We start from the raw sequence: 12,894 nt of genomic DNA on the forward strand, positions 1-12,894 counted from the left end.
TTTTATACCTTGACAAGGCATTGGAAGAAGACTTTGCTGGAGGTTTATTCAATTGTCTCCCAGCATATCCTTGTAGTACAAGTAAAACTAATTCTGAACTATGTATGTTTAGATTTAATTAAAGAATGAAAAAATAATCTTGGAATTAATTTTTCTCTCATATATATATATGTGTATTTATGTGATGTCATTATGTGAAACCTTAATTAGTGTCCTATTCTACCTGCATATTTTGATATTGGACTCAAGGAGTAGTTATATTTTGATCAAGAATGACTTTTCAGTCATGGAACTTTAAAATATAATATGTATTTCTCTTTTCTTTACTTCCCAGCTCCACAACCACTGGAGAAGTAGTTATTATAAAATAAATCATTTTAAGCAGGATTCAAATTGACCAAGACTTGATAAATTCATCTTATGAATATATTTAAAAAATATCTATGGTCTTTATTATTAAACTTTAAAAATTTAAAGTAGCATTTATAATTTGATCGAGACTTTTTCTTTAAAGGTAAATTAAATTCTGTTTTGCTTTGAAATTGAAGGGATAATAGTGGTGGTTGTTACATGCAATTAAAATGCTTCTGTTGAAAAGGGATGAAAATTACTCTTAAAAAATGGTGCAGATTTTCCTGTTTTCCTCTAGGTGGAGACCCTTCATGCTTTTTGCAAAAATTTCATGTTATATTACAAATAAGACTTTAGGTTGGTTGATTTGTTTTCAGATGGTTGAAAATGTAATGCAGTCGCATGTAGGACCATGCTTTATTTTCCTCGATATGCATTTAAAGAAACTGGTTTCATTCTTGGTCTCTGTTGACTAATAGAGTTAAACATTCTTTTCCTCCATTGCCTAATTTTTCTCCTCAAAATCACCTTTGAAAAAGTAGTTTCTATAAGAGACAGCGAATAGATCCATCATACTTAAGAGAAATTGTATGGAACGGGGTCATATACATTCTTTTTTTTTTTTTTTTTTTTTGGCCGGGCAATGGGGATTAAGTGATTTGCCCAGGGTCACACAGCTAGTAAATGTCAAGTGTCTGAGGTTGGATTTGAACTCAGGTACTCCTGAATCCAGGTCTGGTGCTTTATCCACTGTGCCACCTAGCTGCCCCCAATCATATACATTCTTACTGGTTAATTTTCTAGTAATAAAGGAATCAAATTGTAGAGCATCAGTGATGAGGTTATTGTCTTTGCATACATTTATCAGAAAATGCAAAGAAGTCATTTAAGAAGGTAATGAATATAGATGATAAAAAAGGCACAGGATGGACCAAATGTCATGAAGGGGTTTCAATATTTAATATCTCCTTTATTTTTTGTTTTTAATTTACAGTGCCACAGTATCACATACAGTATATATGGAAAATGAATTTACATTATGTGTGAAAAATCAAATCTCATAAATGGTGAAAAATGAAAAATTAATTTTCAAAGAGTTATTAAAACATTGTGACTTTTGGCCTTCCTGGCACTGAGAAATCAGAAGGGAAAATGTTAGATCAGAAATTTGACAGTTAATTAGTTCTAGGTTCCCACTTAGCTTCACTAATTTTCTTTATATTTTAAGGCAGTTGTTTTGTATCCTAGCTTTTCTGCCTCTTTTCCTGCCTCAACCCCCCCCCCCCCTAAAAAAATGGTTGCCTCATTCTGCTACATTAACCCTTTAGGATAACATATATTGTTTGAAGTGATTATGAAGTAGTTTTTGACATGCTTTAAAATATTTTTTGTGGCCTTGTGTCAGCTTTCTAATGATTTTCGAATAAATTCTTTGAATGTCTATAATCTATACCTAACTGCTTAAATTAGTTTATTCCCTAGAAGCCTCTTAGTGTGCTTAGGACAGGGGGAGGAAAAGGAAAGAACGAACTCTGATGAGGAAGATTAATGTCTAATTTTATATTAAAATTTTTGAATTACTTAAAATGGCAAACATTAGCAATCTCCTTATGGGTACCCCTTTATATATTTTAGTAGTAAGATGGACAAATTAGGCCCACCACTTCGAACTGGAAGAGATGTGCAAAGGTTGTATGAAAGTGATACAAAATCAGACAGTGCCATCAAAAGAAATGAGTTATTACCCATTAACAAGTAAGTATTTGTGACTCAGTTTGGTTAATCTCTTTCAGATATTTCCTTAAAGAATTGAAATATTAGGGTACCCTATAACTTTTTAAATATAGAAAGCATACTTATTTTAAGAAATGATATTTACTGCTGGTTTAAAGTTTTTTAATAGAAATCAAAGTCCTTTTATAAAAGTTTCTTTTGAGCATTTTTATTATCCTAAATAAATCTTTCAGTTAACACCTTTTAATCTGATAATTTTAAATGTCACAGTATTAAAATATTTTCTTTTAGTTTTGATTTAAAAAAAACATTTTTAGAGATGAACTTTTTTATTTCTCTAAATATTTGATAAAGCCAATGTGAAAGTAGAGAAAAAGGGTATACCCATGCCAACTCTGCTCCTACTGATGCTAGGAAAAACTTACTTGTGGAAGAATTGGAGACAGGACCCAAATTGAAGCTCTTCCAGATAAGACTCAATTCATAATTTACTGTTTAAAGACTCCCAGTATACCCTAAACCAAATATATTCAACTTACACATAGTAATAGTAATATTAGGTCACATTTATATTATGCTTTAAGCTTTTTAAAGTACTTCTTACAGTAGTTTATCGAGATAGCATATGTGAAGCAATTTTCAAACTTTAAAGAATTATGTAAATGTAAGGATGATGACGATGACGATGACATAGTGGAAATAGCTTTGGATTTGGAGTTGAATGGCTTTTGTCTGGATCCCAGCCTGGTCACTCCTTATATAGCTCAAGTTATGTAATCTTCTGGCAAGTTTATCTCTGGCCTTCAGTTTCCTCATCTGTAATATGTGAGGATTAGTAAGGGTCCTTCCAGCTTTGCCATCCAGCCTATAATTTGACCCTTAAGATTTCTGGGTCTTTCCATCAATCTTGTAACTGGACTCTTTTTGTGTTGTCTACCACAATTAGAATGTTAGCTCTTTGTGAGCAGGGACTCAATCATTTTTTTTTTCTGTTATATCCACAGTGTTTTTAGTACAGTTGCATAGCACATGGAAAGTACTTAATAAATGCTTTTTCATTTATTCATTTAAACCTAAAGGGCAAATTGTGCAAATGATATCTCCATTTTTCAAATGAGGAAGCTGAGGCTTTCAGTGACCACCCTGAGGCTGGGACTTGGTCACATAGCTAGTATTTTCAGAAATAGGACTTGGACCCAGATCTCCTGTGTGACCTTCTCCAAAGAGAAAGAGCTAGTTAATTGCAGAGCTAGGACTAAAACTTATTTTTTAAGAAATTCTTAATCTAAAAACTTTTCTGTTATACTATGCAGACACACTTATAAAGGTATAATTGTTTATTTAACCAGAGACTTGGTGAATACTAAAATTTGAAAAGTCTTGAACTTAATAGGACATCTTTAAAAAAAATAATTACTAGTGATAAGATGACTAAGAAAGAAGGCTATAATCACCTCTTCTAGTTATTACTTCAGTAGCTGGTATCAAAAATGGATAGATGTTATAGAGGTAGTAGAACTTTAGCTTTATGAATGATCCTATCTTTAATTATTTTTGAGTCTTTCTGAAGCATACTTTAGATGTGGAAATAATGACTGACTAGGAAGAAAAATTTATTTCCAAGTCTCATCTTTGGGTCAAGATATTTCGCATACTGATTGAGAAAAAAAAGAATCCTATAAATCTCTTTGGAATTCATGTAAATTTTTACCTCATTCTGAAAAGGTACACCATTTTTTGCATTTCATTTTAATATTGAACCTCTGGACCATTTAAATATTCTTAATGCTTGAACTACAGTAATTGGTCACTTGTCCATGATCTATAAATGTAATATGAGCAAGTAAGGGCCTAAGTTTTTCAGATTCCTGAGAGAACTTCTGGAAAGGCTCTACTGTCCATTGTCATTAAACATGTCTTTTCATGCTCTTTTTCTATTAGAAATATCTGCTATAATTTAGGAGAATAATTTCTAAATACAGCACTGCAGTAATTCTGCAGTAGATTTCAAGATGTGCTGGATAGAAATAAGGTGGAGGAATTTTAATCTCATGGATGAACTCTTTCCCTTTGTATCTGATTTGGGTGCTGTTGATATTTTTTAGGGGTGACCCTGTGGCAGTGACAACTTGAAGTAGATAATGCCTTAACCTCCAGATCCAGTAGTGTGCATCTTATTTCTCTTGTGGGGCTTTAGAAGTGATGGTATAAAGTAGTCCCAAAGTAGTCTCTAACATGAGTAATTGATAGGGGAATTGAAAGCTTTTAGGGTAGGTTTTCCCTCGTCCACCTCTCCTATATAATTAATTATGAAAGAATCATTAATCTATATTTTGACATTAATGATTATATTAACCATCCATGACCATTCAGACATGTATTTGTTCTTGTGATAGGGTTATCCATCAATCTACTAGGTAAAACTAGTAACCTGGAACTAGGTAATCTGGAATGCATGGCTACCTAAACCAAAAAATGTATAGAATGACATTCTCTTAATTCTCTTAATAGCTGTACTTACAAGCATGAAATTTAATAAACCAAATACTAGTTTTTAATGCCTTAACTGGTTTCCATTTTCTTTATTCACAGGGTAGTGACTAGCAATAATAAAATGAGTTACGTTATCTTTTGGTCTAGACCTATTTTTCATAGGGAACTCCAAGTGTGGAAATTCCCTCCACAAATGCAGATCAGTAATTTGTCTGCTTTTAAATCTTAGAGTGGTCTGGGACACTGAGAAAATTAAGTTAATGTGCTCATAGTCACTTACTTAGTATGTCAAGCAGTATGGTATAGTGGAAAGAACATTGATTTAGGAATCAGTGGACCTGCCCCTGAAACTACCTGTTTGACCCTGGGCAAGTCATTTAACTTCCTTGGGCTGGCCTCACCTCTAAAATGAGGGTGTTCAAGTGGATGACTGCTGAGGTCCTTTACAGCCACAGATCTATGAGCAGATGTGTCTTAGAGGCATGACTTAGAACCAGGTCTTCTAGACTGTAAGGCCAGCCCTCTACCCTCTATACCACACTGCTCATCACACTGCCTTTCTTACACATTGTCCCAAGCTGTGGGAATAGAAATACAAGCAAAAAGAAAGACAGTCCCTGCTCTCAAGGAGCTTATATTCTAATGGAATGCAATGACACATAAAGGGAAGCTGAAAACTAGTGGTGGGAGTAGGGTAGGTGTAAGGATAAAGAGATACCAACCTGGGACATGGTGAAGAACGAAGTCTAGAGAGTCAGGTGTCATCCTGGAATATTAATGAAGGAAGGAACAATGACTGATTCAGGCCCTTCCTTAAAATGGAAAGTTTGGGAGGAACTGACCAATCAGAGGAAGGGACTGTGGGGGCAGAAGGATCATCCATGGTGAGAGCTGGTGGGAGATGGTGGCTAAATGTTAGTTTTTACAATAAAGTAAAAATGTTTTATATATGTAAAATAGGTCATAACTCTTTCACATTTATGGCTACAAAGCATTTTACGTGTAGAAAGGTAGTTCATATAATATCTCTGTTCTGCAGGGGAGGACATTTATATACAGAGTGGTTTAGGGAGTTGCCAGAGGTCCCATAAACCAGTACATTATAAGCCAGGGTTCAAACATAGGGCTTATGACTCCAAACACAGTGTCCTTTCTGCTCTACTATTACTTCAAGGCAATCTTTTATCTTGTTTAAAATCTCTAGGAAAACAATTGAATCCATTTAAATTTCATATAAAACATTTTGTACATTTTAAGACATTTGTATCTTCAAGATAGTAATTGTAAGGTATAGTATTAATTTCAATAGTATTCTCTTTCATAGTTTCATGAACATTGTTTTGATTCCGTGTGGCTCTGAACTTTAATTTAAATTCTTCAACATAGTTATTTTTTCACAATTATGTTTTTGCATTTGTACATAATTAAGATGCTAATCATTTATGTCTTTTTCAATCTACTTTATTCTCCCTTTTTAGAGCTAGTACGAAAGCACGGACTTCAACACCACCTAGTTTGGCAAAAAATTCTATGCCAGGTGTGTTAACAAACAAGAGAAAAACCTATAATGCTGATAGTTACACAAACAGGTATGTTAAACTATAGAGTGCTATAACTAGAAATTTTAAAATGTATTTTTCACAGTGTTATATGGATGAACATAATGGTTTTTAAATCAGCTCATTTTTTTTTTTATTGCTAGGTGATTTCGTTCAATTTTTGAATATGTACTAGAATTAGATTTGGCATGAATCATTTTGCTTTCCATTGCTAGCAGCTGAAAAATATTAAAATGTAATTTTCCATGTCATGCACTTGGTTCCATTGAAATATTTTGCATTTGAGTTTCCTTGCAATATCATTTTCTAAGAACCACAGTTTAGTTGCAAATAATGGTATTTCTTGAACCTAAAATTTAGTATAAACTTGAAATATGCAGTATGCCAGTTTGCCTAGGGCAGAAAGAAAACTTTGATCAGATTTAGTGGATTTCTACTATGTGAGCAATATAGTCCTGGACTTTTTTCTCTTTTAGCATACATCCTTATCTTTACTCATCCTCACTGTGAGATTTAAAATTGGATACTAGAGCATTAACCTCCCCTTTTAACTTTTCCCTTCTTTATCTCCCAGACTAGTAAATGGAAGAAGCCTCTGGTCTCTAGTTAGAGCTTTTATTGTTCGGAAATCACAAGGTGATGTTGATTAGAGGGATAGGAAAGTAGAAATACAAAACAAATAGTCTTAAGTCTAAGCTTAGTCTATATTCAGTATAAAACTCACCAAAAGCCCAAGGCCACCTTTGCGGGGGGAGAGCCGCGTCAAGCACGTGCTGCTACAGCGAGCCGCGCCGAGTTGAACTCCCATCAGCGTCTGTCTGTGCTGAGCAGCCAGCGAACAGGAGAGCCGAAAAGACCTCCCACTTCTGTTCTCTCCTTGCCTTTTAAGCTCGCACCCTGGAAGTGGAGTGCTTAGCAGCCGGGCTGGCCTCCGTAGCCCATGCATGGCCGTTGGTCTCCTCCCCGAAAGGGTGGTGCTTCAAAAACTGGCGTACTTTTTATCATATCACCATGACCTCCACTTTCTATATCTCAATATTTTCCCAGACTGTATCATTCCAGCTCTTCACATACCTCTCTTCCCCATCTCAAAACTATAGTTGACCAGTTCAACTCTAGACTAGCTTGTACTTCTGAACCACATGCTCATTTGTTTTATCACCACTTAAGCTTTGTCAGACAGCTACCGTACATTCATTATTCCTAGCCTTCGTCTGTCTCATACTGCTATAGGCATGGTGTACATGGAGCCAGAGGAAGTCAAGTCATCTGTTCTGAGTCAGCTACAAATTTGTTGTCTTATCTCAACTGGACCTTCACTGCAGTTAAGGCAGTCCTTTTTACTCTTCCTTAATTGATGCTATCCTCCTTACCACATCAGTTCTTCCAAATCTTCTCTTTTCTCAAGTCTCCCACAACATCTTCTCCTTCCATTTTTTCAGTTGAAGATCTCATCTCTTATCTCACAAAGAAAATCTCGAGTATTCATCAGCTGTGAGCTCCCTCTTCCCATCTTCATATCCCACAACCTCTTGACATCATTTGCCATTCTCTCCTCACCCAAAGTAATCCTTTCTTTGTAATATTCAAATCTTTATCTATTGAATCTTTGCTGCCAAGAAATATGTCTAGATCTCCTCCATTCTTTAACAAAATCCTTTGCTAGACCTTCCCCAATAACTATCATCCCTTATCTTTTCTTTCTCAGCCAGACTCTTAAAAAAAACTGTATTAATTATAACCAATTCTTTGCATCTTACTCTCTTCTCATGCTTCTGACCTCATCCCTCAACTAAAACAGTTCTTTCCAAAGTTACCAGTGATCTCTTAATAGCTAAATCTAGTGTTTTTTTCTTAATTTTCACCCTTCTTTATCTCTCTGTAGCCTTGGACATTGATCACCTTTCCTCTTGAATTTTCTCTCTCTAGGTTTTACCTTAGTGCTTTTTCTTTTCTTGTCTGACTAACCATTCCTTTTCAATTGCCCTTTCCCCCTAGTTTTGGGTGTGCCTCGAGATTCTGTCCTAGGCATTCTCCTCTTTTCTTTTTATACTCTTTCACTTGGGGACTTCTCAGCTCCCATGGGTTTAATTATCTATCTATCTATCTATCTATCTATCTATCTATCTATCTATCTATCTATCTATCTATCTATCTATCTATCTATCTCTATCTCTATTTCTGTGACTATACAGATCTATATATTTTTTTCCAGGTTAGTCTTATATCACTAATTTCTTCTTGTATATTTCAGACAACTCTTCCATAGGCATCTCAAAGTCATCATACACAAAACAACTTATCTTTCCCCCCAGAAGTGCCCCTCTTCCTTCCATGGGCACTATTATCCTTTCCTTCTAGTCTTACAACTTCAGTGTCACCCTTAACTTTTCACCCTACAGATCCAGTGAGTTGCAAGATCTTGTCATTTACGTCTCCTGGACATATTTCACATCCCTTTTCCCCTTCACTCATACAGCTACCACCATAGTTACATGATGCTAGAGTTTTTTTGACACCTCCTAATCAGTCTTCCTGCTTCAAGTCTCTCTTGTTCCCAGTGCATCCTCAATATATCTGCCAGAATGGCTTTCCTAAAGCACAGGTTTCACTTTCCCCCCATACAGCCTCTAGATTCAAATATTAATTTCTTTTGTTTGCATTTAAACTTCTTCACAACCTGTCCCTTACCTACCTTTCCTGCATTAAGCCATTGTTCCACTCTGTGCATTCTGTGGCCCAGCCAAACTGACCTGCTTTCTGATCTCATGCGGAAACTATCATCGGTCTCCATTCTTTTAGATTGGCTGTCCCCTGTGAATGGAATGTGCTCCTTCCTCACCTCTGCCTTTTGGAATCCCTGGTTTTTGTGAGGACACCAAGTAGAACATTACCTTGTGCATGAGACCTTTCCCTTATATCTGTTATTTTGTATCTATTTTGTGTATACTCTATATGTAAATGTTATCTACCTATAATAATGTAAAGTCCTTCAATTGAATCTGTTTGGCTTTTGCCTTTGTGCATCAGGTGCCTGGCACAGTGCTTAACAAATAGGTACTTAATAAATGCTCATTGCTACTATAATATTCTTTTCTTCTGTTTCTGAGTATTTCATCAGTAGTTGTATTAACACCAGTGCTGTTGTTTCTTTTTTTTCCTAGATAAATAGAAAATAGATTAAAGTTATATAAATGTCAGCTATGATTATTATTGTATAACACCTGAGATTGCCTATAGATCATGTTTATATTTCACAGGTTCCTAGGATTTAGACCGGAAAATGGACCTTAGAGGACATCTAGTTTAATCACTCCCTCCAAATTCTGACCCCTCCCCCCAAAAAAACCCAACAAAACACGAACCAAACAATAAAAAATCTTACACATGAGGGAACAAAAGCCCTGAGAGATCAAGTTGCTTTCCCAAAGTTATACAAGTAATATGTATGAGAATCAGTATTCATATTTAGGTCCTTTGACTCCAAATCTAGTGCCCTTTCCAGTAGGTCACATGACCTTTAGTCTTACAGAATGCAGGAAACAAACCAGGAGTAGTTATATCAAGTCCCTAGTTCCCTGTGTGCATGAGCACATTTGTTGCTGATGTCTTTGGGGCACATGCACATTCATTTGACCGCCTGAAGTTTTGGCTGCCCTTAATATTTCCTCAAATGGCTTGCAATGTTAATTTCATGTCAGCAATAGGTTATTCTTTGTGGTTGTTGCTTGTTTTTGTTTTATTAATACATTTCCTCTTTTGGAGATGGGAACCAGCTTTTTGTTTTCCTTAGAAGTTTTTCTTCTGAAGAAGAATGATCTTTGCCATCTGCTTTCTGCTCTGTTATTCTGTTTAGGATTTTTGAATGTTTTGTTTATGTGTAGAATGCGCATATACTTTTTTGGTGTGTACATATTTTTTCATCTTTGGTTCTATGTCAATGTCTGCTTGTCATAGTATTTTGCAAAGAAGTTCATTGTAAGAACTCTTAAAATATATTAGGTAGAAAGGAGGAGAGAAGAACAATACTGGGATTTTATAGATATTTCCAGGAAATTTGAACACTATATTAGAAAAACTATATTTATACAGTGATTCTTTAGTTGATAAATGTAGAGAACACTGAGTTAGGAGCAAAGTGACTTGGGTTCCAATTCTCTTTAAATTATTAACTAGCTGTGAAAATTTAGCCAATTCCCTTTATCTCTCTGAACCTCAGTTGTGTTATTTGTAAAAAAGAGAACTGAGATTAGATGTTCTTTGAAATACCTTTCACCCCTAAAATGTGGAGATTCTGTGATTCAATTATATGAGTTCTAGGAACAAAGCTTGTGTTTATGTCAATTCTTCATGTTTTAAAAGATACAATACTTCAAAAGATATTTTATTTTATTAGATTGGTTATACCAACACAGACTGTACCCCTTTCATACCTTTAGTTAAGTGGTCTACATAAACTACTGTGGCCAAACTAAATCATCTAGTATCCAGCCTATTTTAAAGCTTTCCTTGCCCAGAGTTCTCATGTTCTAGTGGCATAACCTTCAGGTTCTCTGATTTACCTCCATACCACACTGAGGCATTGACCTTATCTTTAAAAGACAAATCTAATATGAGATATTTTGAAAAGGGAGTGGGAAATGAAGAGAACAGGAAAGCACTAGGTTCTTGAAGTGTTTTCAGCAGGGGATCAAGAGACAGGAAATGGAGAAAGGTGACTTTATATACAGAAAAAAAGATACTTCCAAATTTTGGCCTTTTTAACTTCAAATCAAATAGGTCAAATGTGCCCGAGGTTTTTTTTTAACACCATGTGAAAACACAAGTTGCTCTGTTCTTTCTAAATATACAGGGATCTAAGTTAATCATTTAAGTTTGTTGTTTAATGACTATTTTTGGGGGGGTGGGGCAATGAGGGTTAAGTGACTTGCCCAGGGTCATACAGCTAGTAAGTGTCAAGTGTCTGAGGCCGGATTTGAACTCAGGTCCTCCTGAATCCAGGGCCAGTGCTTTATCCAATGTGCCACCTACCTGCCCCTTAATGACTACATTAAAAAAAAAAAGTGTTTTTGTTTGTTTGTTTTGGATAGAGTATTGCCTGAAGTAGGCATTTTCACTTTAAATCTCTTTACTTTAGCTATTAGCGATCCAGTCTGTGGGAAGAAGTACTTGTTTACTTTTGAAAACAAGTTTAAACATCAGTAAACAGTTGGAAAAATTTGTGTCGGGACATAAAGACCCCATTAAAATTAGTCAGGTAGTCTTAGAAATGAAAGGTACTCCATAGGCCATCTAATACAACTTTGTTCCCAGTGTAGTAATTTCTTCTATAATATTTTTTTGAAAATGGTCATCTAGCCAAGGACTATTGGTTTACTTATGGTTCATCACCAGTATCAGTATTTGCTACATGTCTATCTTTTTATATAGTTACACTTTAATGATAAAGCCTTGAGCATCTACATAATATACTTTCAACTCAGTTTCATCTGTTTGATGCAACTTGTATCTGTTTCCTTCCAATTTGGTGTGTCAATGCATATCATCTTGCTAATGCATATTTGGTGAGTTGGTAAATTGATCTCTGAACATTCTTATAGGTATTTAATATGGATTCAATTATATTTTCATAGTGCAGTGTCTTAAAATGGTATTAATATTTTGATGCTAAAGAAAGGAGTTAACAAGTTTATCTTCTTGAATGAGCTGCTGTTTTCATAAGAACCAAAGGACACTTGAAAGCCTGAGCAAGAAGTAGTTACCATATAACTAATTTTGTTGACTTTTTAAAAAAAAAACATAATTTAATCTTACTGATATAGACTTTGTATTTCTAATGTTCTTCATTGCTTCAGGTCAGATGTAGATTATTCATCTGTCAATGGAGGAGGATTTAAAGGCAATGAAGGAAATTCATCTGGACAGTTACCAAAATTCTGCCATGAATGCGGAACCAGATATCCAGTAGAATGGGCAAAATTCTGCTGTGAATGTGGTATTCGAAGGATGGTTCTGTGAACATGTACCAAAAAGTAAAAGAAAGGTCTAAACCCAGAGTTCTGTAGATACTACTTCATGAAAACTTAGAGCGCTTCCTCGTTATTTCATGCTACAAATATGCAAACATAGTAATTATTAGTGCAATCCTTTTTGGCTGCATAATTTATATATATATACACTATGTACATATTTTGTGTAAATAATAAACATCAGGTACCCACAAATGTGCCATTTAGGAAAATATTCTTTTAGCTGTCAGTGTATTTTCAAGTGGGCATATGTTAATTTATGTTTAGTAATTTTCATTTTGTTTTTTAAAAGCGCATTATTCCAACACAGTCTAAACTTACCTCTTTGAAATTTTGGGAGTATGCCCATTGCTTTCATAAGATAATTGAAGCACACATTATTTTAATGTAGATGATGGCTTTGAGAGGTCATAATATCATAGATTTAGACATAGCAGGAACTTCCTTGGCCATTTAGTTTGTCTCTTATTTTGCATGAGGAAATCAAGGCCCAGGAATGCAGTGACTTGCCTGAGGTAGTATCAGGTATAGTGAATGGTTTTCCTGTAATTTTGTACTTAAAGAGAATACCTTTGGGTAACATCTTATCAGATCATATTCCCTTTTTGCCATTGCAATTTATTCAATAAAATTTATTAAACAGATACCTATAAACTGTGTTGTTTAAAAATCTAAATGTGGGTTCTTATCTGTGTCCCCCCCCAGTTTTGGGGGGAAACTGGCTAAAA

At 35.0% G+C, this 12,894-nt stretch overlaps 1 protein-coding gene across 2 annotated transcripts in view; it reads left to right on the forward strand.

Annotated features, from left to right (window-relative positions):
* Window positions 1-12,894, forward strand: part of ZC2HC1A (zinc finger C2HC-type containing 1A) — a 70,192-nt gene extending 57,298 nt beyond the window's left edge. Inside the window, exons 8-10 of one of the 2 annotated variants that reach the window (XM_043975633.1) lie at window positions 1,987-2,106; window positions 6,057-6,167; window positions 11,993-12,894. In XM_043975633.1, the coding sequence (XP_043831568.1) occupies window positions 1,987-2,106; window positions 6,057-6,167; window positions 11,993-12,155 (394 nt within the window). In that variant the 3' untranslated portion in view covers window positions 12,156-12,894. The remainder of the gene's footprint in view (window positions 1-1,986; window positions 2,107-6,056; window positions 6,168-11,992) is intronic. The other variant, XM_043975634.1, reaches the window with a different exon arrangement.

Source organism: Dromiciops gliroides, chromosome 1, assembly GCF_019393635.1.
Source record: "Dromiciops gliroides isolate mDroGli1 chromosome 1, mDroGli1.pri, whole genome shotgun sequence".
NCBI lineage: Eukaryota > Metazoa > Chordata > Mammalia > Microbiotheria > Microbiotheriidae > Dromiciops > Dromiciops gliroides.